Raw genomic sequence first — 27,892 nt, 5'->3', positions numbered from 1 at the left:
TGGGATTGGGCCCGTGGACCACAGTTTGCTGAATATAATAAGTGAATATATGAAGGCGTGCCCTCACCCCTGGGTAACACTAAAGAGTGAGCAGAGGTTCTCAGCCATATGAGGTATCATATGCACACACACACACATTCACATACACACATACTCCTAGCCATATGGTGCTTGCACACACAGGCGTGCTCCTAACCATAGGGCTTCATGCACACACACTCCCAGATACGCATGCACACACAGGTGTGCTCCTAGCCATAGGGGGTCCTGCACACACACACCCACATGTACATGAACACAGGCAAGCATAGACTGCAGCGCTTGTGAGCTCTGCCAGCCCAATGACTAGCACAAACCCCACGCTTGATGTGACGCACGTATATATGTATGTCTATATTTATTTGAGGATGGCAGGATGAATGGGGGTAGAAGGATGTGCCACTGCAGGGGAGCAGGACTGGAGCCCCTACAAATGGGAGATCATTGAAAAATTCTCACCAGGTGGCTTTGCGGTGTGTTTCTGTGCTTTTATCTGTACAGCAATAGAGCTACCATGTGGGAGACTGTGACATATCACACAGAAGGATGAAGTCACTCCTGCAACAACCTGGCTCTGCCAGAGCTGGGAATGGACCAGCCTCTCCCACCTTCTCTGGGGAGTAAATGTCATCACACACACACAACCCACCCTGGACCACTCTGGGCAGGTGGGATAGTAACTGCAACACAGGGAGGAAGAAGGGCTTTAGCATTTTCCATCACAGGCAGTGTTTTGTTCTCAAAGGTGTTTTCCTGGGATTCATTTACTTTTGCTCCCCGTAATATGAAATCAAAGAAAATAAGAGCCTAACTTGTGTGTCCTAATAGAGATATGCCATTCATGCCATTTAATAAAGCAAGTAAAAACTCAAGAGCCATCACTTCCTGTTAGGAGATTCAGGTGGGGACAGTGATGGCTGGAGATACATCTCTTCCCCTGCATCTGACGATGCTTCCTTCCCACAGCTTGTCCCGGCTGGGCAGGCTCAGAGCAGGCCAGCAGCTGATAGAACACAGGTGCTGCCTAACCACCCTCATAGCAGTTAGGTCTTCCAGGGCCCAAGGTTGAGAGTGCCCTGTGTGCAGCCCCTCACTTCTCCCCAGAAGCAGTGGGATTCTTGAAGACCTCAGCATCCTCTGGCTTAAGGGATCCTGAAAATTGTCTCAGATGCACTTCCTCGGGCTGAGCAGGGTTTCTATCTCGGGTACTGGCATCTCTTAAAAGGGGAACCAGAGCAAAGTTCTTCCAGTTTCTCCCTGAAGCTGAAAGGTAAAACATCATTACTACCTTAGAGGCAGCAAAACAAACAAACATTTAACTTGTTGACCTCACAAGTCTCCAGATAAAAGGAAGCCCCGGCCTGCAAGGCTTCCTGAGGTACCTGGATCAGCATAATTTCCTCTCTCCTCAGCTGTTCATGGAGCCTTATCCACCCTGGTGGCTCCTTAAATTCTCTTCCTCCACCCCACCCATACTTGGTTGTGATCTCGAAAGAGTCCATCACCTGCCTCTCTCGGCTTCCATTTCCTCCCTGCCCAAGTGGGAGGGAGAAGAGGTCTCCACAGAGCAACACGGGGATCTGCCCCATGAGTGACTTGACTCCAACCAAAGGATCAGGTTTGGGGTCCAGGTCCCACAAGCACATAGCCTATTGGGAACAATGCCAAGGGAAGCAAGGTGGCACCAGGCCTCAAACAGAGACCTCAAGTGTAGTCTGAAATCTCAGGAAGCTCTTGAGAAGGATGCAGGTGTCCTCCCCAGAGTCACATCCAGCCTTTGGCCACCTCCAAGAAATGGCAGCCAACAGGGAAAGCTGTGTGTGCTCTCCCCTCATTCGCAGAGCTCTGGTCAACCAAGCCCTCTGGCTGGCCACCTCAGGTAGATCTCTCTGCAAAACCAGCCTCAACTCACACCTCCCAGCCCCAGGCCCTTCTGCTCATGTCCAACACTGGCCACATTTCACAGGCACCAGGAATGCCAGAGGCTGGTCCCATCGTAACTACTCCAACTGAGTCATCTGGGTCCTGGTGTTTTCCCGAGGCCCCCAGTCTGACACCAAGTACCAGTTTCTGAAGGGCATCCCTCTGGGAACCCAAACATTGAAGCAGGAGAGCTCCAGGCAGATACAGGCCAGTTCCCGACTGGGATACCATTTACTGGCTGGCCAGGGGGGGGACATCCAGCCACAGGGATGACTTGGCCTACACCCTGTTCAAGGACCCTTAAAGTAGGTACAGGACATCAGTGCCCACTTCCCACAGTTCTGATGCCCGGACCCCTCCACATCTGACCTCTGCTGACCACTTTTCTCCCCTGGCCTTTCTCTAATGCATTCCCTTACCTCTTTCCAATCACACACACTGCGTTTGGTGGGGAGAGAGAGATCCTTGTTATCTGAATTATCTGACTATTCATTATTGGAGTTTCTACTGTTACAAAGTTGAGTAGGAAAGCAAAATCCTTAGGAAATATTCGTCAATTAATTATAAGGGTGAAATCAGGCAACCTGCAACTGTCCTCCACCCCTGCCCCAGTTAGCACAGATGGGTGTATTCCTGTCACTGGCTCAATGTCTCTATCAATATCACGGTGACTATGCCAACGCTGTCACGCAAACATTCTAGCAATCAACTGCAAAGTGAAACAAAATCTTGCAAAAGATGTGGGATTTCATGAAATCTGTAAGATTGACATTAGAAAACTGCTTAAATCACATGCAAAGCCATCTTCAAATACCTCTCTGGCAAAGTTAAACCAGTTAACAATTGGAGAACAGATAAGCTGTGTTGTGATGTGACATGGGGAGTGCTTCTAATTAGAGTCAGGAAAATTACAGAAGTGCTGGAGGCCTGTGGAAAATTGATGAATAGTTTGAGCAGTTTTCCAAAAATGAGTCTTTGAGAAAAATAAATTTTTACTTCCAGCTAAAATGGAGTATCTAGTACTCTAGTACCAGGCCAGTTATCTTGCTGTCCACAACCATAAAGCTAAGCAAGATACAGCAAATGATTTTAGGCAGAGACAATAGGCAGTGAAAAATGGCAATCCCTGAGAGCAGTGAAATTCACAAGGCTGGCCCTATCATCACGCTGACTTTCAGTTTAAGGACAATTTCCCCAATTATAGAACAGTGAGCTGCAGTCTGAGCAGAGCATGGAGTTGCCTTTGAAATGAGAAAGAAATCAGAGTTTGGGGGGCAGCTGAAGCAGCTAGAACGTATGGGTCAGACCACAGGAGAAGAGGAAGAAAGAGTTAAGAGAATAGAAATCCACAAATCTTTGGGGGAAGTGGGTTCCCCACAAATCCTTGTCTGGGCTGTACTTGTTCATGGTGAGACTGTGTGAGGACTATTAGAAAGTGCCATGGGGACTCAGTGTCCGTACTCAGTGGTTAGAGCGCCAGCCATCTACACGGAGGCTGACAGGTTCAAACCTAGCCCGGGCCTGCTAAAAACAACAATGACAACTGCAACAACAACAAAAAAATAGCCAGGCATTGTGTCAGGAGCCTGTAGTCCCAGCTACTTGCCTCTGTTGTTGAGGCAAGAGAATCGCTTAAGCCCAGGAGTTAGAGGTTGCTGTAAGCTGTGACACCATGGCACTCTACCAAGGGTGACATAGTGAGACTCTGTCTCAAAAAAAAAAAAGTGCTATGGGGTTGAAAGTAGGACAGAGACATTAAAGGTTGAGCAGCACTGGGGGATATCAGAGGTCCAGTCCAGTCAGAGTGGAGAGACCTCCTAAACACCCTGGGGATCAATACCACAAAGACCTCACTTTGGAGTGAGCACCACACTCCACAGTGAGGATCATGCCTTAGGATAAGGCATTAGACCCACCCCAACAAAACCTAAAACCAATCCCAGGCAAGATCCTCCATGGAGACAGAGTTTGGAAATTGTGTCCTACAAGTTCCATGGACTTGGAAAATGCCTTAGGGTGTCACAGATCTGCCATGATGAAGTTTAAAACTGAGCCTACAAAAATTCAAGGTGATTTCATCAGTAACTGAACTGCCAACTGAATAAAAATTTAATATTCTTTAAAGGAAGGCAACAGAATCTCTGTAGTTTATTATCTACAATCCTTAGTATATAATTATAAAATACTAAATACAATTTAAAGTAGTAAATACTCAAAGAAACAGAAAAATGTGGGCCATAGTCAGAAAAAATAGCAATCAACAGACACTGACCCCAAAATGGCCCAGATGTTGGATTTAACAGAAAATTTAAAACAGATGTTATATATATGTTCAAAAAGCTAAAGGAAAATAAGGTCTTAAGGTGGGAGCAGCAGGGAATCTCAGCAGAGAAATGGAAAACATAGAAAAGAACCAAACAGAAATTCTAAAATCAAAAATCACAAAATCTGAAGTGTAAGATTTAGTAGACAGGCTTAATAGCAATTTGGAAAGGGGTAAGGAAAGGGTCAGTGAACTTAAAAACAGACCAAAAGAAATTATTGTATTTGAGAAATAGAGGGGAAAAACTGAGGAAAAATGAACAAAGCCTCAGAGAACTATGGGACAATATCAAATGGTCTAACATATATGGAGTCCAAAAGGAGAAACTAGGGAGAATGAAGCAATGGATATATAGTTTTCTAAACTTAATTCAACATATCAATATATAAATCCAAGAATTTCAGCAAACCCCAAAGAAAACCATCCCTAAACACACTTTAGTCAAACTGCTGAAAACCAGGGAAACAGAATAACCTGAAAGCAGCCAGAAGAAAAAAGGATACATGTGCAGGAGAACAACAATGCAAATAATGATGACTTCTCATCAGAAACAACCGAGGCCGGGAGACAATGGAGAAACAGAAGTGCTGAAACTGGCTGGGCATGTGGTGGCTCACGCCTGTAATCCTAGAATTCTGAGAGGACAAGGCAGAAGGATCACTGGAGCTCAGGAATTCGAGACCAGCCTGAGCAAGAGTGAGACCCTGTCTCTACTAAAAATAGAAAAACTAGCCCCAGGTGTGGTGGGCACCTGTGGTCCCAGCTACTCGTAAGGCTGAAGAAGGAAGATCACTTGAGCCCAGGAGTCTGAAGTTGCTGTGAGCTGTGACACCACAGCACTTCTCAAAAAAAAAGAGAAAGAAAATGTTGAAATTAAAAAAAAAAACAAAACTGCTAACCCAAAATACTATATCCAATGAAACAAATATGAGGGTAAAATAGGTCCTTTCAAGTAAACAAAAGCTGATATAAAACAAATCTATAGTGACAGAAATTAGACAAATACTGAGTGGACTCAACTGTCTCTCAAACTTTACCTTGCAAACTCAAACAATGTAACCTACTCATATGTACCCTCATATAAATCCACTTTTTTTAATAAAAAGAAAAAAAAGAAATTAGACAATTGTTACTTGGGATGGGGGGGTCAAGTTGACTACAAAGGGACACAAGATGTTTTCTGGCGTGATGACAATGTTCTATATCTTGAGTGGGGTGGTGGTTGCCTGAGCATGTACATTTGTCAAAATTTATAAAACTGTACATTTTTTAAGTTTACGAAATATGAAATGAGCTTTTCTACGAAGCAATATTAAATATGAAAGATACAGTATCATAATATCAGACTAGTTGGTCTGAAAAATTATCAGACCAACTAGTCTGATATTACAGTATCATAATATATCAGATTAGTTGGTATCACAATTACAGTATCATAATATCAGACTAATTGGTCTGCCAAAAAAAGTAAAAACCAACCTCTAGCTCTCAATTCATTCTTTGTTCATTTTAAAAATTAGTTCAAGAGTGGTATCAGCTAAATGCAAAGTAAATAGCTCCAAACACCCATCTCTCCGCAAAAACATCAAAAAAAAAAAAAAGAAAGAAAGAGAGAAAAAGACAAGCAGAAACTTCATGCCCAATATTGTCAGAACTCTGAGAAACGGTTCAAGGTTTGCAGTAACCAAGCAAATGCCACATGGAGAACCAAGCAACTTTACAATGGTAGGGAGCTAAAGCTACAGAACTCTTAGGGAAAAAATAGGATAAAACTTTCATGACATTGCATTTGGCATTGATTTTTTTTGGCTATGAAACCAAAATAACAGGCAACAAAAGAAAAATTTAGATAAATTGGACTTCACAAATATTAAAAACTTTTGTACACCATAGAGCTCTATCAAAAGAGTGAAAAAACAACCCACAGAATGGAGGAAAATATTGAAAATCATATATCTGATAAAAGATTGATATCCAGAATATATAAAGAACTCCTACAACTCAGCTACAAAATAACAAACCACCAAATTTAAAAATGGGCAAAGGTTCACATTAGGAAGAAAGTTGCAAAAAAAAAAAAAAAAGAATAAAAATGGACAAAAAGTCCTGAATAAATATTTATCCAAAGAATATCTACAAATGGCAAATAAGCACATGGTAAGATGCTCAATATCATTTTATGATATTTGGTCATTGGGAAAATGCAAATCAAAACTACAATGAGATACAGTACCACTTCACACCCACTAGGTTGTCTTTAATTAAAAACAAAGAAAGAATGAAAAAAGACGATAACAAGTGTTGGTGAGGATGTGGAAAAATGAGAACCCTCGTGCATTGCTAATGTGAATGTAAAATAATGCAGCCATTTGGGGAAACAGTTTGACAATTCCTCAAAAAGTTAAACATAGAATTATCATATGATCCAGCAATTCAACTCCTAGACATAGACCCAAAATCATTGACTGCAGGGAATCAGACAGTATCTTGTATACCAGGGGTCATAACATTATTCACAATGGCCAAAAAGGTGAAAACAACCTAGATGTCAATCAATAGATGATGACTGGATAAACAAAATCCATACCATAGAATATTACTCAGTCTGACATGAAAGGAGAAATATTGCACAAGTCCACCAATGTGAGGCACCTGGAATAGACAAATTTACAGAGACAGAAAGCAGCACAGAAGCTATCAGAGGCTGAGGGGAAAAGGGAATGGAGAATTATTGCTTAATGTGTACAGAGTTTCCGTTCAGGAGGATGAGAAAGTTCTGAAAATAGTAGAAATAGTGGTGATGTTTGCACAACAATGTCAATGTACTTAATGATGTTGAATGGTACCCTTTAAAATGGTTAAAATGATAACTTTCATGTGATACATATTTTACAATATTTCTAAAAGATAAAAACAAAGAGTTAGTGTACAGCTGCAATTATGATTCAAAATCTGTTCATTATAAACTGTTTACTTCATTTTTAAGTAAATGTTCTCGGTTAGACCTTTAATCCGGTGTTTATTGTTAAATGTTTACCATTAACTGTTACATGGCTTTCTTTCTGAGAGTCCTTTTCCCCAGGGTTTTTCTGCTCAAGGTGTCACCTTTGCTCTTCTCACCCTCCCGTCCTCCATGCCTGCCTGGACGTGTCGGTGAGAGGTGAGTGTTCCCATGTACCCGTTGGCCTCCAGGCAGCCTCACAGAGTCACAGTGCACATGTGGGGCGTGGGGAACAGGCCGAGGAGGCGGGGCACCCGTGTGAGCTGGTCACCCCAAGAGTCTGAAGGTGGGCTGAGCTGCTCCTCTGGGGCGCTGAGGACAGGAGCCTGGGCCAGCTGCTGGCACAGCTGGTTTGCACTGGCTCACTGAGCAGTCAACCACACCAGCACGTATGAGGTACAAGTGAGTGCCTGTGACTGAGTGTGTGCATGTGGCTGCCATCAGGAGCTGTTATGGAGCCCAGGTCCTAAGGTAGGGGTAGGGGCATGAGGAAGGCCCATCAGGAGTAGGAGACCCGCCAGGGTCCACCTGCCCAACCTCAGACCACCAGCCTCCGTGCCACAGCACCCGCCCCTCACACCTCACCTCTTCCTGGCCGCAGGGAGAAGCTCAGGGTGCGCTTGACGCCCTCGCAGTTGCCCGGATCTTCATTGATGATGCCCACATTCGTGTTCCACGTGGTCCAGTTCACCTCATCCACTCTGCAAGGTGAGGGGACAGGGAGCAGGGAGGAGGCAGGATGGGACCCATGCCCAGCATCCCAGGCCAGGGGCTTAGCCCCATGGGCCCAACCCAAAGAGCCCAGGGAGCACAATGGAGGCTCCACTGGTGGGGAAGACAGGCAGGGCCTTGCTTTTCGGACACCACCCTAAAGATGTGTTCTCGGACCACACCAGGAGACTGTAAATATTAGAATCCTGGTTCTGACCCCGCTCACTAGGTGACCCCTTTTGGACACCCCAAATTTTCCAGTATTTCATGTCTGAGTCCCATCAGCTGAGATCTAAGGTGGGTTGCCTTTGCCCACAGCTGAGCCCTGAGGCAGCCCTTAGACCTATAGCTGGCCTTGGGGGAGAGTGTCCTGTGCTCAGGACTGGGCCCAGCTGGTTCTGGGTGGGTCCCCCATGCCCAGAGCTGAGCCTCAGAGTTCTGTAGGTCTTGATTCCTGCTTGGGTGTTACCTGAAACACCACCTGTAGTCGTCCTTGCCATCAGGTGTGTACCCCACCTGTAGCAGCTTGCCTGAGCGGAAGGCCTTCCTCATGCACTTAAGGAAGCTCTTCTCTGTGTCCAGGATAGTGATGGCTCTCTGCAGGGTGACAGGAAGGACAGAGGGGCTGCCCTCAGCCTCACAGAGTCTCTCCCAGCCCCAGACACCTCCAAGCTGGACCTCCAGTGCCCTCTACACTAGACTGTTTCTGCAGCCTGGTGGGGGGGGGTCTTGCTCCATGAAAGGAGCACAGCCTGTCCTGCTTCCAACCTGCCCAGGCACAGCAAATACCTGCAGGGTCTGGGAAGGGCAGCCTGAGGAGTGACATGAGTGTCCCAGACTTTTCCCTGAGGAGCTTACAAGGGGCAAAATAGGGTAATGGTTAAGAGCAGGGCTTCAGAGTGAGACTGCCTGGGCTGGACTTTGGCAGCTGTGCGGCCTTGGATTACAGACACCTAACTCCTCAGCGCTTCAGTGCCTTTATCCAAAAAGGAGATAGTAATAGAATCATCCTCTATTGTAGATTGTTAGAAGGATTAAGTGAGATTGGGCGAGACAGTAGAATAGTACCTATCCTAAAGTGCTACTTATTAAAAATGATACTTTTGGCTCCGCGCCTATAGCTCAGCAGCTAGGGCACCAGCCACGTACACTGTAGCTGGCAGGTTCAAACCCAGCTCGGGCCTGCCAAACAATAATGAAAACTCCAACCAAAAAAAAAAAAAAATAGCCAGGAGTTGTGGCAGGAACCTATAGTCCCAGCTTCTTGGGAGGCTGAGGCAAGAGAATTGCTTGAGCCCAAGAGTTTGACGTTGCTGTGAGCTGTGATGCCACAGCAGGGTGACAAAGTGAGATTCGGTCTCAAAAAAAAAAAAAATGATACTTTTATTATTATTAGTTGGGGAGATAGATATGGCCCATATGGCTCAAAAAGGTAGATGCCCTGTATGATCTGCTCTCCCCGACTCTGGTCTGCAGTGTCTACTCTAGACCAGACTCCTCTGAGCCTTCCATCCCCTTTCCTCCAGGACCCCACCTCACCCCAGCCCACAGCCAAATATGGTGTCTATGAATGCCAGCAGGGCTTATCTGATACTGAACACCAGATGGTTAGCAGGGGAATATGCTGGGAGGGTGTCCACTGAGGGAGGTGCTGCTGCTTGACTGATTCCCAGGCATGGCTAGGCTTTCTGCCCCGTCTTCAAATCCTAAAGGAGCTCCCGGGCCTAGCTGTGCAGAGCAGCAGACAGAGCAGCTGACACCCTCCTGGCTGCTCACCCCAACAACCAGCCCACCTGCAGCTTCCAGATGTTCTTGCTCTCCTGCGCGATCTTGTTGACAGTCTCACCCATGAGGGCAATAAGCATATTGAGCAGGAGGATGTAAGTGAGAATCACATAGGCCAATAACAGGATGATGAAGACAGCCTTGAAGTCATAGTTCTCAGTAAACTCCAGGTCACCCATGCCGATGGTGAACTTGAACAGCTCCAGACATGTGGAGTACAGGCTGTTGTAGGAGCTATCAACTTGCCTGCAGCCAGGCCCCCGCCACCTGTGCAATGTGGACTCAGTTGATGAGGAGTTGTTCTTCCCCTCCTCGATCAGTGTTACCACCGCTATGGGAAACAGAGAGAGAGGAGTGCAGGTGAATGGAAGCCAAGACCCCAGGTCCCCTGTCAGATACCCCACTACCCCAGGATGGGTCTACAGTAGGAACACTGCTCAGTTAAGTGGTGCTTTTGTGGGGATTTTTTAAAGCACCCCTTCTTCAAAACTATCAAAAAATTGTCATCATGCAATGTTTTCTTTCTTTCTTTTTTTTTTTTTTTTGAGACAGAGTCTCACTTTGTTGCCCCTAGTAGAGCACCATGGCATCACAGTTCACAGCAACCTCAAACTCTTGGGCTCAAGTGATTCTCTTATCTCAGCCTCCCAAGTAGCTGAGACTACAGGTGCCTATCACAATGCTCAGCTATTTCTAGAGACAAGATCTTGCTCTGGCTCAGGCTGGTCTCGAACCTGTGAGCTCAGGCAATCCACCTGCCTCATCCTCCCAGAGTGCTAGGATTATGGGTGTGAGATACCATTTCCAGCTTACAATGTTTTCTTGTAAGAATTTTATCATCTGCTATTTAAAAATGTTAAAAATAAGTATACAGACGGCACCTATGGCTCAGTGGGTAGGGCGCCAGCCCCATATACCAAAGGTGGCAGGTTTGAACCTGGTCCCAGCCAAACTGCAACAAAAAATAGCCAGGCATTGTGGCAGGTGCCTGTAGTCCCAGCTACTTGAGAGGCTAAGGCAAGAGAATTGCCTAAGCCCGAGAGTTGGAGGTTACTGTGAGCTGTGACGCCATGGCACTCTACCGAGGGCGATAAAGTGAGACTCTGTCTCTAAAAAAAATAAATAAATATACAAATCTATATGTACAATGTGAATATTGCCACTTTTGGCTATATTTGTGCAGTGCACAACCTGCTTAACCTTACACGTCAGCCCTGGCTCCATACCCACTTTGTCAGTCACACCCTGTCTGATTATGTCTATTAGTTTATTCTAGAACCATGGAAGATAAGCATCTCAAAGCAGAACAGCCTCTTCTCATATTCTATACTTTTTTGAAGGAAGTATAGTCTGGAGCCTGAGATCTTCTGTACTAGTGGTTCACTATGGTAATATCAGTATCCATAAACCATTTGGCCAAGTCCCTTCTATGGCTACCAATATGCAGGACCTTCACTATGCCAAAGCCCACACCTATCAGGTCCCTCCCAGTCATAGATGCCCATCCCTCCAAGATAGAGATTCCAAAACAAATTGCCCAGTGGGGACGGGGCGGGTGCTCCATGTGAACCATGTAACTGCAGGACTTGGGTGAGGATCAAAGTGGAGTCATGTGCTCAAAAAATGCTGTGGGTGTGTCTAAACAGCACAGAGCCCAGCTTGAAAGAGCTCCCAATGACTAAATCTCAGACGATTTGATGTCCAAATAAATGATGTTAGTAAGGATTATAACCCATTTAACAAACTGAAAAAAAGAATCCATGAGGCTAATACAAATACATAAATACAGGGGAATGGAAAACTCTTCTTTATAATAGAATGCCAACCAGCAAACATGGGAGGAGTGATGGGGTCACAACATCATCATTTGGCCACCATGATAGGATTAAGTGACTCAGTAAAACTCAAAGGATCCTATAGCTATAGGGCAAAAGTCTGATGAGAAACAGGATATTCACATAGTCTCAAAGCATCTTCTCACCAATTATCAATTCCAAAGGGAAAGATGGTGACTTTACAATGGAAAAATCTAGCAGATCCATCAAACCCAAGTAATTAAAATTAACATTGCCAGAAATAAGATAAACATCATGTGACTCTCAATAAATACACTGAAAAAGGCACACGTTATTTCCTTCATGTTCTGGCTAAACATGCATACCTGAATATGATCACAAGGATACATCCGGCATCCCCAGATTGAGAAACATTGTACAAAACAACTGGCCTTTACTCATTAAAAATGCTAAGGTCACAAAAGACAAGGAAAAATTGAGGGACTAGTCTAGATTAAAGGATACTAAAGAGACATGACAATAGGTTCGGTGCCCATAGCTCAGTGGTTACGGTGCCAGCCACATGCCCCGAGGCAGGTGGGTTCTAACCCAGCCCAGGCCTGCTAAACAACAATGACAACTGCAACAAAAAAATAGCTGGGTGTTGTGGAAGGCCCCTGTAGTCCCAGCTACTTGGGAAGCTGAGGCAAGAGAATCGCTTGAGCCCAAAGAGTTTGAGGTTGCTGTGAGCTGTGACGCCACATCACTCTACCCAGGGCAACATAGTGAGACTCTATCTCAAAAAAAAAAAAGAAGAGAGAAAGATATGACAACAGAATGTAATGCATGATCCAGGATTCTCATTTTCTGTAAAAGACGTTATTATAACAATTGTTGAAATTCAAACAAGGGCTATAGATTAACTGATAGCATGTCTATGATATGTATCAATGTTACTTTCATGATTTTGATGACTACTTTTTACATAAGAGAATGTTCTTTCCTTTAGGAGACACATTCTGAAGTATTTAGTGTTTCATGTTTGCAACTTACTCTCAGTCTTTTTAAAGTGTGGGGTACATGTGTGTCTGTGTGTGTGCGCATGTACAGGAGAGAAAGTGGTAAAATTTGGAGAATCTGGGTAAGAATAGAGAGAAGTTATTTGCACTATTCTTACAACTTTCCTATAAGCCTGAGCTAATGTAGAAATAAAAGGTTTTTTAAAAACCTGAGCCACAATGCAGCTATACTTCAAGCAAACAGCACTTCCTATCTGAGAAATTACTTAAAACAGGCCAAGCGCAGTAGCTCACGCCTGTAATCCTAGCGCTCTAGGAGGCCATGGCGGGTGGATTGCCTGAGCTCAGGAGTTCGAGATCAGCCTGAGCAAAAGTGAGACCCTGTCTCTACTAAAAATAGAAAACAAAAACTAGCCAGGTGCGGTGGCAGGTGCCTGTAGTACCAGCTACTCAGGAAGAGAATCACTTGAGCCCAGGACTTTGAGGTTGCTGTGAACTATGATGCCACAGCACTCTACCCAGGGCACAGAATGAGACTGCCTCAGAAAAAAAAACATTACTTAAAACAATTTATGAATCAGATTTTCAAGTTCATGGGCTCATATTGGTGTGTCACTTGTCCACTCACTCTGTCACCTACAGACACGCACCTGCCTAGCCCACCTGGTTCTTCCTCACCCAGCCCCCAACAGAGTCCTCAGGAAGTTGAGGTGAGCAGAAGCCCTGCCCACCTAGCAGCCCTGACAGAGCCCATTACCTGTGGAAAACCCAAACAGGAAAACGACGTAGACAAACATGAAACGACACAGGTCTCTCAGGATCATCTGCAGGGGAGAGCAGGCTTATCAGAGTCAAGTCCAGACCCAGGGAGGCAGCAAGGGCCAGGACTACAACAGCCTGGGGGTTAATCAGGAGAACATGCAGGTTTGCTGGTTTGCTGGTTTTCAGCTCAGGTGCCATGAGGGCATCATCCACACCTCCCCCCAGCCTTTGTTCTGGCCAGCAGAGGGGTACTCTGGTATGCAGAGGAATCAGTCTCAGGGGACCCCCACACACTCCGATCAAAGCCAGACTGCCTGGGTCTTAGGGAATGGGCTGAGAGCTAAGCCAATGTCTCCCCAGACAATACGGAGAGGAAGAACAGAGTCTGTGGGACAGTGTCTCACACACCGTGAGGTCGCTGGGGTTGTGAGGGGCTCCCCCTGGGACACAGGGCACCCACCTTCTCGATCATGACAGCATAGATGCCCATCTGCTGGAAGCCGCGGGTGTAGTAGAGCATGTTAGTCCAGCCCAGGGCCAGGGAGAACACCATGGAAGCCACATACTCCTTTCGGTGGCTGAAGTACAGCACTACAGTTGCTAGCATCAACAATGACTGTACGAAGCTGAGGGTGAAGGGACAGGAAGCTGTGTCTACAGGTACCATCTGGTGCCCCCACAAACAAAAGGCCCCCATGCTTGGGCCTCTCCTTAGAGGCCCAGATTCCGGCCACAATAGAAGATAGGGCTGGGCTGTTCCTGCCTCCGTTAGCTTAGGGGTTCCTTGGGGGAGCACTTGTTACCCCAAGGAGCAAAAACTGGTTCAGAGCAGGTACAAAATCTTATCTTCTTTTTTTTTTTTCTTTGCAGTTTTTTTTGTTTGTTTGTTTTTTGTTTTTTTTCTTGCTGAGGCTGAGTTTGAACCCACCACCTCTGGCATATGGGGCCAGCACCCCACCCCTTTGAGCCACAGGCGCCGCCCCAAAATCTTATCTTCTTTATATAGAAAACACAGATTTAAATATAAAAATATAGTATACTTACAGCATTAATATTTTAAGGAGGGGATTAGATAAATGTCTTAAAAAGGCAATAATTTTTGTAAAGGCTAAAAAATACTACTTTAGCCCCAACAACCTTCCTGCCCCATCCCCAGGAATAAGAACCTCACTGGACAACAGATAACCTAGGAGTCCCAGACCTATGAGGAGGGGCAGGCCATGCTCTCCTGAAAAACTACAGGTAGTGTCTGCTGGTCATATCCTTGAAAAGAGCAGAGCCAGAAAAAATGTCCCTCAGCTCCTCAGTCCAGTGAAGGGTGTCCAAATAGGAAGAGGAGAGGACATCTGAACGATCCTATGACAGGGTCTACTAGAGGCTGCTTATTCATCGTGGCCTCCCCCATGGCTGCATTCACACAGTAGACCATACAGACTACCTTGCCCCCAATCTGTGTGAAAGAACCCAGCAAAAAGTCACCTCTGTGCTAACGACAGTCTGTTGAAAACTGATATTAATAAGTTGGTTCATCAACTAGAATCTGTTTTCTAGCTCTACTGCAATGAAAAAGCATTGCTCAGAATGGACAGAACCCTAGGCCAAAAGGAGAATTGACACCAATGGAAACAGATAAAAGATGTCTCTGGTGACAAATAGGGTTCCTGTATTTGGGGAGCTGGGAAGCAATGGACAATGGAAAGTGACTAAGCAGACCCAAGAAAGCCAGATGTGAAACCAGCAAGGAGGAAAGCTGAGAATCAACTCTTGGAATCAAGGGGCTTCAAAAGGGGGGGGGAGGAGATGCAAAGAAGGGCCTAAAATAAGGAAGAATGAAAATTTTGTCTCTAAAGAAGATAAAATAAAGGTTCGTCCAACACCACTGAAAGTATTTGTACAAAAAGCAAAGATTGTGTGATCATACCAGCCCAGATTACAGAAAGCCCTCTTTTTTTAAATCACCTCTCAGAAAGGTGGCAGCCAGACTTCTTCCCTCCAAAGAAAAGACTACAAAAATTCTCTCTGTGAAATCTGATAATCTCAACAAGAAAGACCTTAATAGACTGACTTCAGGAATGATCTAATAACTGGTTTCCCCAGATCAGCCTACAGTGAAGCCCAAAATTAATAAGCCCCATCCACAAATTTAGAGCTTCCAACCAGCTTCTCAGTCCTCTAATCATACATAGATACCAAGGATGCCCGGATTTGGGGGAGCAGGGGAACCCTAAAACAAAAAGGAAATAAACCAAACAAATGAATGGGAAACAATTTGAAAAATAAAAATTATGCAAAAGAAAAAACTTCCAACAAACTATTTTAATAGTCTCAGGGAGACAAAAGAAGATATTATATCCATGAAACAAGAATAGAATACTATCAATAATGAATGAAGAGAATTTTAAAAGCATTTAGAAATTAAAAACATGATATCAAAAATGATATGCTCAATAGAAATGTTAGAAATTAGAGTGAATTTGGACCTCCCAAAAAGAAGACACAAATATGAAGAGATAGAATACAAGTGAGAAAATATACAGAGTTCTAGAATAAGAATCAAGAAATAATTAAAGAAAATATCCTAAGATTGAGGACATAAATTTTCAGATTGAAATAGCCCACTAAATGCTCAGAACACTGGATAAAAACAAACCCATATAAAAATGCATCGTGATATGGGCTGATAACTAGGATATACAGAGAGCCCAAATTAATCAACAAAAAAGGAGCAAATAGTCCCATCTATCACTGGGCAAGAGATATGAACAGAACCTTCTCTGAGAAAGATAAACAATTGGCTAACAAACACATGAAAAAATGCTCACCATCCATAATCATCAGAGAAATGCAAATCAAAACCACCCTGAGACAGCACCAAACTCCAGTGAGAATAACCCACATCACATAATCCCAAAGCTGCAGATGCTGGCACAGATGTAGAAAGAGGGCAACACTCTTATACTGTTGTTGGGACTACAAACCAATACAGCCTCTTTGGAAAGAAGCATGGAGATCCTCAAAGAACTCAAATTAGACCTCCATTTGACCCTGCAATCCTGCTAGTAGGCATCTACCCAGAAGAAAAAAAAAATCATTTTATCATAAGGACATTTGCACTAGATTGTTTATCACAATTCAATTCACAATTGCCAGGATATGGAAACAACCTAAATGCTCATCAACCCAGGAATGGATTAACAAGCTGTGGTATATGTATACTGTGGAATACTATTCAGCCATTAAAAAGATGGAGACTTCACGTCTTTTCTATTAACCCGGATGGAGTTAGAAAACATTCTTCTTAGTAAAGCATCACAAGAATGGAAAAGCAAGAATCCAATGTACTCAATAGGAATATGAAACCAGTAGATGAGCTAATACACACCCACATAAGAGAAAAACTCAAATCAACTCAAGTTGGTTGGAGGCGGGAGAGGGAAGGAGAGAGGGTGGTGGGGTGCTCCAGTTAATGTGCACAATGTAAGGGTATATGGCACACCTCTTGGCTGCAGGACACAACTACAAGAGGGCCTCTACCTAACAAATGTAAACATTAGAACCTAGTTGTTTGTACTCTCACATTAATCTGCAACTGTAAAACACGCATCATTAAGTTTCAGGACACCAGATACAAAGATACAAGGAGAATAATCAAAACCGGTCTTAAAAGAGGATCTAGAATCAAAGTGGTTTCATCTGTAACACTGAAGCAAAAAAATAGTAGAAAAACATCTTTGAATTTTTCAAAGAATTTTATGCATAATTAAACTATCAATTGAATGTGATGATATAATAGAGATAGATATTCTCAGTCACACAAGATTTAAAAGAAATTTTACTTCCCTATTCCCCAACAGACGACTTCTCTCTTTGGTTCATGATGTCCTCCTCCAAAACAAAGGAGCAAACCAGGAAAGAGGAAGACATTGGTTTCAGAAAATAAGAGACCCAAAGTGAAAGGGATCGCCAAGACGTTAGTGAAAGAATGACACCTGTACACACCAGAGCAATGTGGCTTAAGATTCAAACACACTGAAAGCTGTCATTGCTGTGTCCTCTACCATTACACCCTCTTTTTTCAGATGAAAATACAAAAGGATGTGCTCAAACAAGGGAAAAAAACCAAGAAAGAGGAAAATAGAAATAGACAGGAACTCTTTCAGGAAAGCAACAAGAATTCCGAGGTTGGCAGCAAAGAGAAGTCTCAGGACAAGAGCTAAGCAGCAGGCCTAGAGAAAAACCACTCCAATGAGAAAGAGAATACAGGGTTCCAGGGGGAAATCCCTCAAAAAAAGGCGGGGGGAGAGGCGGAAATCTGATAATGCTGCTTATGTGATTGATTTTTGAGGGAAATTATATTGAGAGATTTGAGGAGGTGTGGGAAGAATTAGCAATGGCCACAAAGAAAACTAAACAAGTGAAAAACTAGGTAATTATTAACTTCAGAAGAAAGTAGAAAAGGACATTGTGAATATTTGCAGAAGTCTAAGAAGGTAAATACTGAATACCGATTAAAACAAAAAAATATTCCATAATCACATGATAAGGTTCCAGGTTATTTTCTGAAGGAAGAGGGTTCCCTGTGACATCCACAGTTTTTGCTCATCTGTCTTCCCCTAAACCAAGGTTTCTCAACAAAGAGTGATTCTGGCACCCACCTCCCCAGGTGGAGGGCCTTGGCAACATCTGGAAACATTTTTGATTGTGAAGACTAAGTGACAGCAAGAATGGAAAAGCAAGCACCCAACGTACTCGGTTTTATTATGAAGCCAGGAGACGATCTAACACATGCCCACATAGGAGAAAAACTTAATTCTATTCAAGTTGGGGAAAGGGGGAATGAGGGAAGGGAAAGGAAAGGGGAGATTTGTGTGCTCTCACTTAAAAATCACAAGGTAGGGGTGAATAGGACACCTTTTGGGTGTGGAATGCAACTACAAGAGGGACTCTACTTAACAAATTCAAAAACTGTGAACTAGTGGGCGGCGCCTGTGGCTCAGTGAGTAGGGCGCCAGCCCCATATACCAAGGGTGGCGGGTTCAAACCTGGCCCCGGCCAAACTGCAACAACAACAAAAAAAATATATATATATAGCCTGGCATTATGGCAGTTGCCTGTAGTCCCAGCTACTTGGGAGGCAGAGGCAAGAGAATTGCCTAAGCCCAAGAGCTGGAGGTTGCTGTGAGCTGCAACGCTATGGCATTCGCCCGTAATCTTAGCACTTTGGGAGGCCAAGGTGGATGGATTACTTAAGCTCAAGAGTTTGAGACCAGCCTGAGCAAGAGGGAGACCCCGTTTCTACAAAAAATAGAAAAACTAGCCAGGCATGGTGGCACACACCTGTAGTCCCAGGTACTTGGGAGGCTGAGGCAAGAGGATTACTCAAGCCCAAAAGATTATGCAAGGTGACAGAGTGAGACTCTGTCTCAAAAAAAGAAAAAAAGGGAAAGAAAATGTCAGCAGTGCCAAGCGTGAAGAGCCCTGCCTTAAAGATTGGAAATTCCTTAAAGGTGGGAATTGTATCTATTTCATCTCAGTACCCCAGTGCCAACCCAGTAAATGGCAGATGGATGGACAAACGGATGGAAACGGAGAACAAGTGTGCATCTAAGTGAGGCTATAAGTCACATGAGCTCAGGGCACAAGGTGTGGATCCCCAGCACCTGGCACAAGTCTGGCACAGAGTAGGCCCTCAGCATTCATTCACCCATTCATTGGATGAATCATCCCTCCACCACATTCACTGAGGTCCTACTATGTGCCAGGCCCAGTGTAAGTGAGAGAATGAGTGAGAACTGATTACCATCTCCTCAGAACTGGCCCAAAAGAGGTAAAAGGGTCGAAATGTCACTTACAAAAGCATCTCACTGTAGCTGTCCACAAATAAGGCCTTCATGGATGGCCGTCTCTGCAGGAAATATTGAATCTGCAGGTAAACAGACCAAGTAAGATCCCTGGAAATGTCAGAAGTAGCTATACAGTGAGCACCCAGCGCCAGGATGGGACAGAGGAGTGTGTTAGAGCAGGGACCATGGGAAGAGGGTAACAGTCTGGGTCAGGCCCAGGGGGTCACATTGGCTGACTCAGTCAGCAGCGCTTTTTTAAAATACAGACTGGATTTACAACTATACCTAGAAATAAAGACAGGAAAGAAAACCACCAAAAATTTTATCAATTTCTGTGAATAAATAATGGAATTGGGCAATTGTTTTCTTCATTTTAATTGGTGCTTTTTTTCCCCTTAATTTCAAGTAAGCATTAGAGGAAAAAGCTTGTTAACCAGCCTCCACTGAACTCACCAGATTAACTAGCAGGAAGGTCCTCAGCAGGATACTCACATACTTCTTCACCCTCCCACAAGTGAATCCTTCCTTTACCAGAGGCTTTTATGCCATTGTGGCTTTGTACCTTATTATAATGTAAACTATGTGTGTGAAAAGAAAGACAGTTGTTTCCGTGAAGACAAAGTCCAGTGATTTGGAAAGACTCCACAAAGGTGAGTCACAAAAGATATGGAGGGGGTTATAGCTTGAAAATTGGGAGTTCAAATAATCAAGGTTATCTCAAATTCCAATCTCTTTGTGCCTATCTAATTCCTCTTTAAAGAAACTGAAACTATAATTATAGATGATGTATTATATGCATGGTGTTTGCAAGACGTAAAATCCCAAACAGGCCCCATATTCAAAGACAAAACTGACTACTCATTAGAAAAATGGCCAAGGATTGCACAGCTGTGAGTTTCAGACTTCCTTCATTGTTCTGAGCTTTAACAGACTGTTTTGATGAATTAAACAACTGCCAGTCATGATCCTACCCCTTAAGCAGCGTCCACTCTGCTTCTGTAATTACGCATGACAGGCATCAGAAAGGCTCCGGGGAAGGGCCCTTTCTGGCTATTTGCAAGATTGACTGCCCTGGGCCCGTGGAGGGGCAGAACCCCCACCAGCACCAGCTGTGAATGCCTAAAATAAAATCAATAATCATTTAATTTTAACTGAAAAGTTATACATGTACAATCCTTGGCCATTTTTCTATAATTGAGGAATGGTCTGTTTCTTTGAGTGTGGGATAGCTGTTTGGAATTCCACATCACCTTTCTTACAAAAACCATACCTATACTACATCGTCTATGATATCTGTGCGTCTGGTGAATAAAAGAGTGAGCAAGGAGTGCTTCTCTTGGCTTTTTGTTTCGGTGATAAGAGAAACTCATAGCCTGGGGAGGAATGCTTACCCCTCGGAAGAAAAAGTAGACTCCCCCTGCCACAGACAGAATCTCTCCAGTGACTCGGAAATAGTCTCCAACGGTGTTTTTTATCTTAAACGGAGGCTGTGAGATGCAGAAAAGTGGGTGATGCCATTAATCACTCACTTGATCACTCAACAGGCATTTACCAGGTACCCAGCCCTGTGATGAGAACCCAGCCTCTGCCCTGAAGGCACAGCCCCCATCAGGTTGCTATGTCAACCCGATGGAGGGATACACAAAAACCCTGTATTCTTACGGGAACACTTGCACGGAGGCTCCTCTGTGGGCCCTGACTCCCCAAAGTGACAGCTCCAAATGCCAAGCAGAGCATCCTTACCGTGCTATGCTGGGAGCAAAGTGACACGCCCCCCCACCCCCCCACGGCAGGGCCATAGGAGTCCTGCTGCCCCCATGGTCCACAGGGAGCATCTATTCTCCCAGGAGCATCAAGGGACTCCCATGTACAATCGAGAAAGGGACATCCCAGGCACACATGCAGGCATTGTCCTTGTGTTTCAGCCACCATCTTCTGTGGTAGGTTTCCTTTCAGTTTATTCTCAATGTTTCCTAAACACTGGTTCACTAGTGTGCCTTTTTAGCACAGTTTTTTCTTTCTCTTTTTTTTTTTTAACTTATTTTTTATTTTTTTGTAGAGACAGAGTCTCACTGTACCGCCCTTGGTAGAGTGCCGTGGCATCACACGGCTCACAGCAACCTCTTAAGTCTTGGGCTTACGCGATTCTCTTGCCTCAGCTTCCTGAGCAGCTGGGACTACAGGCGCCCGCCACAATGCCCGGCTATTTTTTTGTTGCAGTTTGGCCGGGGCTGGGTTTGAACCCGCCACCCTCAGTATATGGGGCCAGCGCCCTACTCACTGAGCCACAGGCGCCGCCCGTGTTTTTTCTTTCTCTTTCAAAACCAAGTCATTAAATGGTCTTACCGGGTGGATAGAAATCAGGTTTCACCTAACTATGAAATCGAGTTCTTAAACCAAATTTACGAACAAGATGCCTTGGAAATAAAGGCAGCAAATTTAGTGCCCTGGGTATAGAATGAGAGGGACTCGATTCAGAAATTCCATGGAGTCCATGGCTCTCCTAGAGGGAAAATGCTGGTCATAGGCTGATTTTATGCATGGCCCAGGGGCTGGCACAGAAGGAGTTTTCAGAAGTTTATGTCCAGAAAATGAATAATGAAAAAGTGAGTGAATAAAAGAGGGCAGGCAAGCAAGATGGCAATGAGCTTGGGGCTTACACCATCCCGTGTTTCTGCAGACACCAGGGCGAGCTGCTTCCTGCACCCTGGATCCTGCATGCTTTTTACACCGAGTAACCCCCTCTGCCAGCTGGGACCTCAGCAACCACACGACCAGCCTTCCTGGACCACAAGGCTAAAGGAGAAAAGCCGAGAATGGTCACCAGAATAGCCTGAGAAGGAAGCTGAGCAAAGAGACAAAGGCTCTCCAAGTGAGCCTTCCACAGCTTCAGCAAATGGGGACTAAGTCCAGGACACGGCCTGTGCCTGGGGTCCAGTGGGGCTTACGAGAAAATGTTCACATCCCAACCCCCAGCCCAGGCCCGAGCTTCCGGCCGCACCAAGCCGTCCACAGGCCTGTAGTAGGCGGCCGTGGTAAAGATGACCATGTACAAGCAGTAGGCGAAGAAGTTGAAGTAGAAGATGCGCTTGACGAATCTATCCCACTTGTCCTGCAGGAGTCGGTTCAGTGGCTCCACCAAGAGCATGTCATGGCGATTCTAGAGGAAGCAAAAAGAAGTGAGGCTCGCTCCCCCCTCCAGGAACCACCTACGGGCCCACACCAGCAGCCCACACCTGCTGCTCACACCCTGTGACCGTGCCTCAGCCCACAGAGCAGCTGAGGGTCACAAGAGGTCTGGACCAGCCCTGCTGGGGTTTGCTGTCTGACCCACTCTCTTGGCCTAAATGTCCCCATGGGTACAGCAGATAGGGTAAAATTGGACAAACCCTAAGTGCCCACTTAAGGGCCCACAGTATTTCCCAAAACAATGGGCCCATTATCTCCAATAGCTCTCTCCTGAGAGCCTACATCCTTATTATTCCCACAGTTATGGGAAGAAGCTGGCTCAGGCAGGACCTGGCAAGAGGCTGCTTAGGGAAGGGACTGAGGGCAGGCAAAAAGAACCTCTGGGGGTTCCTTGTTTCTCACATTGCTATCCCTGGGTCGGGCAGGAGGCCCTTCCTGCAGTGGAAGGGCCAGTACCTGTATTCTATCATTACAAGTCTCATATCCACGGTCTTTGTTGAAGTTCAGGTGTCCCTGGGATGGATGAGCCAAAATCAGATCACTCTGGCCTCTCTCATCTTGTGCCTCATCTCACTCTTGTGCCCATCTGCCAGCACAAGTGTGAACTCCTGCAACGGAGTCCCTGTTCAGTCTTCTTGGCTACCTTTCCACCACTTCAGGAAGCCTCTGGAGACCCTCTAACTATAGGGAGCATCTATTCTTTGGAGTAACATTGATCTTTTCTACTTTCCACCGTGGTCCCAGCTCTGACTGAGGGCCCCAGGACAAGTCCACACTCCTCGCCCCTGAGAGTCTTCAGAGACATAAAGACATCATTGGTGGCCCCACAGTCTCTCTTCTCCAGGCCAAACACTGCAGTCCTTTTTGAGGTCACTTCCTACCCGGACTGCTCCTCCGAGACCACCTGCATCCAGGACTCTAAGGCAGAGGCAGCCCAGGCATGGTTGACAGGGCAAAGCAGAACAGGCATCTCCTCCCTGGGGCCCATCTTCTAAATGCCACCTCTGACCTGTGACACAGCATGGTGGCCCCACATTGCTGATGACACAGACTCCAGCCCAAAAGTCTGCCTTAAAAGCTCAAAGCATCACCTTTGAGTGATGGAAAGAAGGGGCAGTAAGATGGCCTTTTGAAGCAGTGGTGGCAGCATGGACTGTGGTATTGAGACTTGCTCATGTACCTCTGAAATGTTTCAGTTTTTACTGGATCATAATCCTATACCATTGGTCCACTTAAGGAAGCTATTTGATGGGAATGAATGGGAAGATGAGACTGTAGGGCCTGGGCCCGGGAAGTAGGTGTTCACTGATGGGAGGACAGGCAGAGCTGGGCCAGCGGCTGGGACTGGAGTGCAGTGGCCCTGAAGTCCTCCCTGGCTATGTCTCAGCCCTGCCACTCACCGGGGTCTCACTGCTGCTGTAGGCTATCACCTCCAGCACTGAGTTCTTCTCGCAGGTGTCAATGCAAGACAGGTCGTAGAGTGAGGAGTGCACGGGCCCGTAAGCCCACTCGGTGAACTTCCTGGACAGGTGCCTGCACTCAGGCTCCTGGATCTCCCTCTGGAGAATGTAGGCCAAGACCTGCCGCCAGGGAACATGAGCCTGTTAGAGACTAGCCTAGGGCCCAGCCACAGGTAACATCCTTACACAGGCACCAGCTCTGCTTGGAGAATAGCTCTGCCAACCCCTATCCTCCTGACCACCATCAGAATCAATGTCCCTGCAGCCACTTCAGGCCCAGTGCCATGTCACACCAGGGCCCCTAGCTCTCCCATTTCACAGTGAAGGGCAGTGGTGCTCCATTCTAGAAAACCTCAAGCCAGAAGGAGGAAATAGATGATCCAAGAAAGGAAACCAAGGTCAGAAAGCCAGACTCCTCATCTCAAGGGGCTTATCTGAGCAGGAACAGGATTCCAAAATCCCCTGGGCCTGAGATGCGTCCTCCCCTCTAATTCTCAGCAGCTCCAACCCCACCATGGGCCTTCTGTGTCCTCTGATTTCCCTTAGGCCTGTCCTACCTCAAACTCTCCCCTTAGGACCCTCCCTGTCACCCAAAACTCCTGCCTGCCATGGACAAACACTAGCAGCTTCTTTTTCTGTTGCACCATAGGCTGACCCAGTGCTCCCCCAGGTTCCAGCAGCCCCCGACCTCACCCCATGTCTTGTGACCACTACTCAGAGTTGGAAATCAGAAGTGCTGCATTCTGCCCAGCTGCTCCCAGTTCCTCTGATTTATCCTAACAGCCCTCCAAGCTGGTGTGACAGAATCGGAGTCCCACACTCATGGTGGCAACAATGCCAGGCACCCCTAGTGAGGCAGGCAGCCCTCTCCCCAAAAACCATCTCAAGTCGCACCCCCAGCCTGGGCCAACATCCCCTCCTACCCCTATCTTCCCGGTCCCGGCGGCCAGGGCCAATGGTGTCATTCCCTTCTTGTTGGTGAGCTCCTCCAGCTTCAGTGTAGGGTGGAGTTTGGCCCCCAGGATCAGAATCTCATTGTACATGGTTGTCACAAACTTGGTGTTGTCCACTGTGTTGTCTGCCACCTCCACCAGTGCGTGCAGCACCGTGTTGCCCACCGAGTCCCTGGCACTGATGTCGGCTGGCTGCCAGGAGTTCTGCAGCAGGAACTTCACGATGGCCAGCTGGTTGGTGCAGGCAGCCAGGGAGAGGGGCAGTTCACCTGCAGCCAACACAGGGGCCGTGGTAGGCCTCAGAAGTGAGCCTGGGCCATTCCCTAAACCACCAGGGCTTCAACTGCCCCCAAATCACCCCTTAGCCAAAGCCAAAACGCCAAGTGTCCATCACCACGCAGTCTCCCTACCAAAATAGAAGCCAGGCCGCTCTTTGATCTTCTTAAAGAAATCCCCGTGGGCCGCAGCCTGGACGTCTGCTCCATTCTCCACCAGGAGGGTCACCAGTGCCATGTTCCGCCTCTCAATGGCAATGTGCAGCGCCGTTTGGCCTACAGAGAACACATGCCAAGGCTTTGTGATCACAGTCCTGCAGGCTGTACAGACAGGTGCTGATGTAGGGCCAGGTAGGCAGCAGCTGCTTCAGGAAGAGGGGGCAGAAAGTGCCTGGCAGACCCACACTGTAAGAGGCAAGGTCAGGATCCCCCAAGGGGGCCTTGGGATGGGGCCTCCCTTGGAGGGGGGAATAGAGATCCTGGCAACAGGAGGTACAAGACTGCAAGGCAGGCTCAGCATCTATAGCTCAAATGGCTAAGGCAACAGCCACATAGACCAGAGCTAGTGGATTTGAATCTGGCCCAGGCCTGCCAAACAACAATGACAACTACAACCAAAAACTAGCTGGGTGTTGAGGTGTGCACCTGTAGTCCCAGCTACCTGGGAAGCTGAGGCAAGAGAATCGCTTAAGCCCAGAAATTGGAGGTTGCTGTGAGCTGTGATGCCACAGCACTCTACCCAGGGCAATAGCTTGAGGCTCTGTCGCAAATAAAAAAAAACAACCAGACTGCAAGGCAGGCCAGACATGGTGGCTTACACCTGTAATCCTAGTGCCATGGGAGGCCTAGGTGGGTGGATTGCTTGAGCAGCTCAAGAGCTGGAAAACAGCCTAAGCAAAAGTAAGACCCTGTCTTTACTAAAAATAGAAAAACTAGCCAGACTTCATGGCAGGCGCCTGTTATCCCAGCTGCTCAGGAGGGTGAGGCAAAAAGATCACTTGAGCTCAAGAGTTTGAGGTTGCTGTGAGCTATGACGCCACACCATGCAATCAAAATTACCCAGGTACAAGAAATAGTGCCAAGGAGGCCAGAGGCCATTACTTCCAGGGGAGGGAACCAAGCTACCAGGGAGAAGCAAGGACCCCCAGGACCAGGAGTCACCTACTCAGTGGCGGGGACAGGGAGTAAGGCACTCAGAGCAGTAAGGCAGCCCCAGGACAACAGCCTCCTGGTTCCAGGCCCGCTGTGGCTGAGCTGCCCTTCTCACCCTTGTAATAGCTGTCTGTGTAGCTGGCGTTGACAAACTCCTTCAGGCTGTCCGTCTGCCGGGCAATCTCCAGGAGCAGAGGGATGGTGTCATTCTGCCCATCGTGCAGGTTGAGCATGGCTTTCAGCAGACAGGTCTTCCCTGTCTCAGGGTCTGAAAGACAAAGGGAGGGTCAGAGTGGGCTTGGGCAGGGCCCTCCCCGGAGCCCAGCCCTCCCGACTACCTTTGAACTCGCAATCGGTGAGGTGCTTCTTGCTCTTCCGCAGGAAGAGGAGCAGGCTCTCCAGCTCCTGGCAGTTATTCTGAGCGACAGCTTCAAAGATCCTCCTGCGATCATAGAGCTTGAGGATCTTCTCGGTGCCAGTGGTGACAGAGTCCTGGGACAGCTGCCTGAGGGCCAGAAAACACCCTCCTCTCATACCCTGGCCTCCCCTCGGCCCTGCGGCCTTCAGAGCTTCACAACTAAACCCCAAGACAGACCAAAAGGGGAAAAATCATGATACAAAAACCACCCCCTCAGTCCAGGTGACTATCCAGGAAGCTAATATGACAAGGAATAGTGGGATACATGTATCCCCATTCTGTCCCTGCCCACTCTGTAGACCCCATCTAGAAAGTCTTCACCATCACCACCCCTACATCCAGGCCTTCTCTGCCTGCTGGGGAGCTGAGGCTCAGGAGGTGGTGGCCCAGCGGGGGCTGGAGGCAAGAGTTTGGACTCTGCTTAGTAAAAAGGGTTCCTTCTGCTCCCCGGGAAAGCCAGCCTGTGGGCCCTCCTTGTCCTGCTGTTTTATACTTTCTGTCTAAAGCCCCCTGGCCTTCAGCTTTTGCACTTAAAGTCCAAGTGTTTGGGGCTGGTGAGCATTCCAGGCCTGGACACTAGAGGTCAGCCGGGATCAGTGTATACACCAGCCTCAGTGACCACATGTCCTATGAGATCTACTGAGTGTAGATGCTGGGCCAGACCACCTCGAAGCCCCCTAACTCCCTGGTTCTATGGCCTTCAGCCCAGAAGCCAACCACCATGTGGTATCTCCCAGCAGTACGGGAGATGGGGGGGCAAGTGCAGACTCACCTGGCACAGGTGGGGCCATCCCCAGGCCTCTGAACAATGACAACTGGGCTGACTGTGATGGTTGGGCAGGAAGCCATCCCTCCTTCCTCGTAAGAGCCATCCATAGAGGACACCTCCTCTGAATCACCCTTCCCAAAGAGCCGGGTGCGGCTCTTGGCCCTGGAGAAGTAGGACTTGGCTGGAGGTGGCTTGGAGTCAGGATCTCCATCTGGAGGCTCTGAGCAGGAGTCTTGTTGGGGTAGGTTCTCAGGCTCCCCTAAGTCTGAGCTACGCTGTTTCTTCATCCTTGCCGGATCCTCTGTGGCCCAGTGGGCAGCCTGAAGCAGCCACCAAGATAGGATTTATTCCCAACTTAAGGACTATAGCCTTAGCCCCCACCTGCCCTCCTTGCTAAAAGCAAGGTGAAGCAGGGCACCCCAAAGGCCAACTGGCTGCTGCTCCCACTCCCCAGAACTGAAGCTTTCAGGCCTACACCTCCCACCTCAGCAGCCC

The 27,892-nt window shown here is 46.8% G+C and overlaps 1 protein-coding gene across 1 annotated transcript; it reads right to left on the bottom strand.

Moving 5' to 3' along the window:
• On the bottom strand, positions 1-27,684 carry TRPV1 (transient receptor potential cation channel subfamily V member 1). Its single transcript, XM_053569092.1, has 15 exons — positions 27,401-27,684; positions 26,549-26,715; positions 26,326-26,478; positions 25,194-25,334; positions 24,754-25,052; positions 23,771-23,950; positions 22,183-22,341; positions 20,573-20,668; positions 19,191-19,261; positions 13,799-13,964; positions 13,334-13,400; positions 9,791-10,113; positions 8,467-8,594; positions 7,872-7,987; positions 1-1,302 (listed from the first exon to the last, which is right to left on the bottom strand). The coding sequence occupies exons 1-15, from the start codon at positions 27,682-27,684 to the stop codon at positions 1,130-1,132; spliced, it is 2,523 nt and encodes an 840-aa protein (XP_053425067.1). The 3' UTR covers positions 1-1,129.
• Between the last annotated feature and the right edge of the window lie 208 nt (positions 27,685-27,892).

This window comes from Nycticebus coucang, chromosome 18 (assembly GCF_027406575.1).
Source record: "Nycticebus coucang isolate mNycCou1 chromosome 18, mNycCou1.pri, whole genome shotgun sequence".
In the NCBI taxonomy this organism is placed as follows: domain Eukaryota; kingdom Metazoa; phylum Chordata; class Mammalia; order Primates; family Lorisidae; genus Nycticebus; species Nycticebus coucang.
Note: the sequence above shows the minus strand (reverse complement) of the source record. Positions and strands in the feature narration are given on the sequence as shown.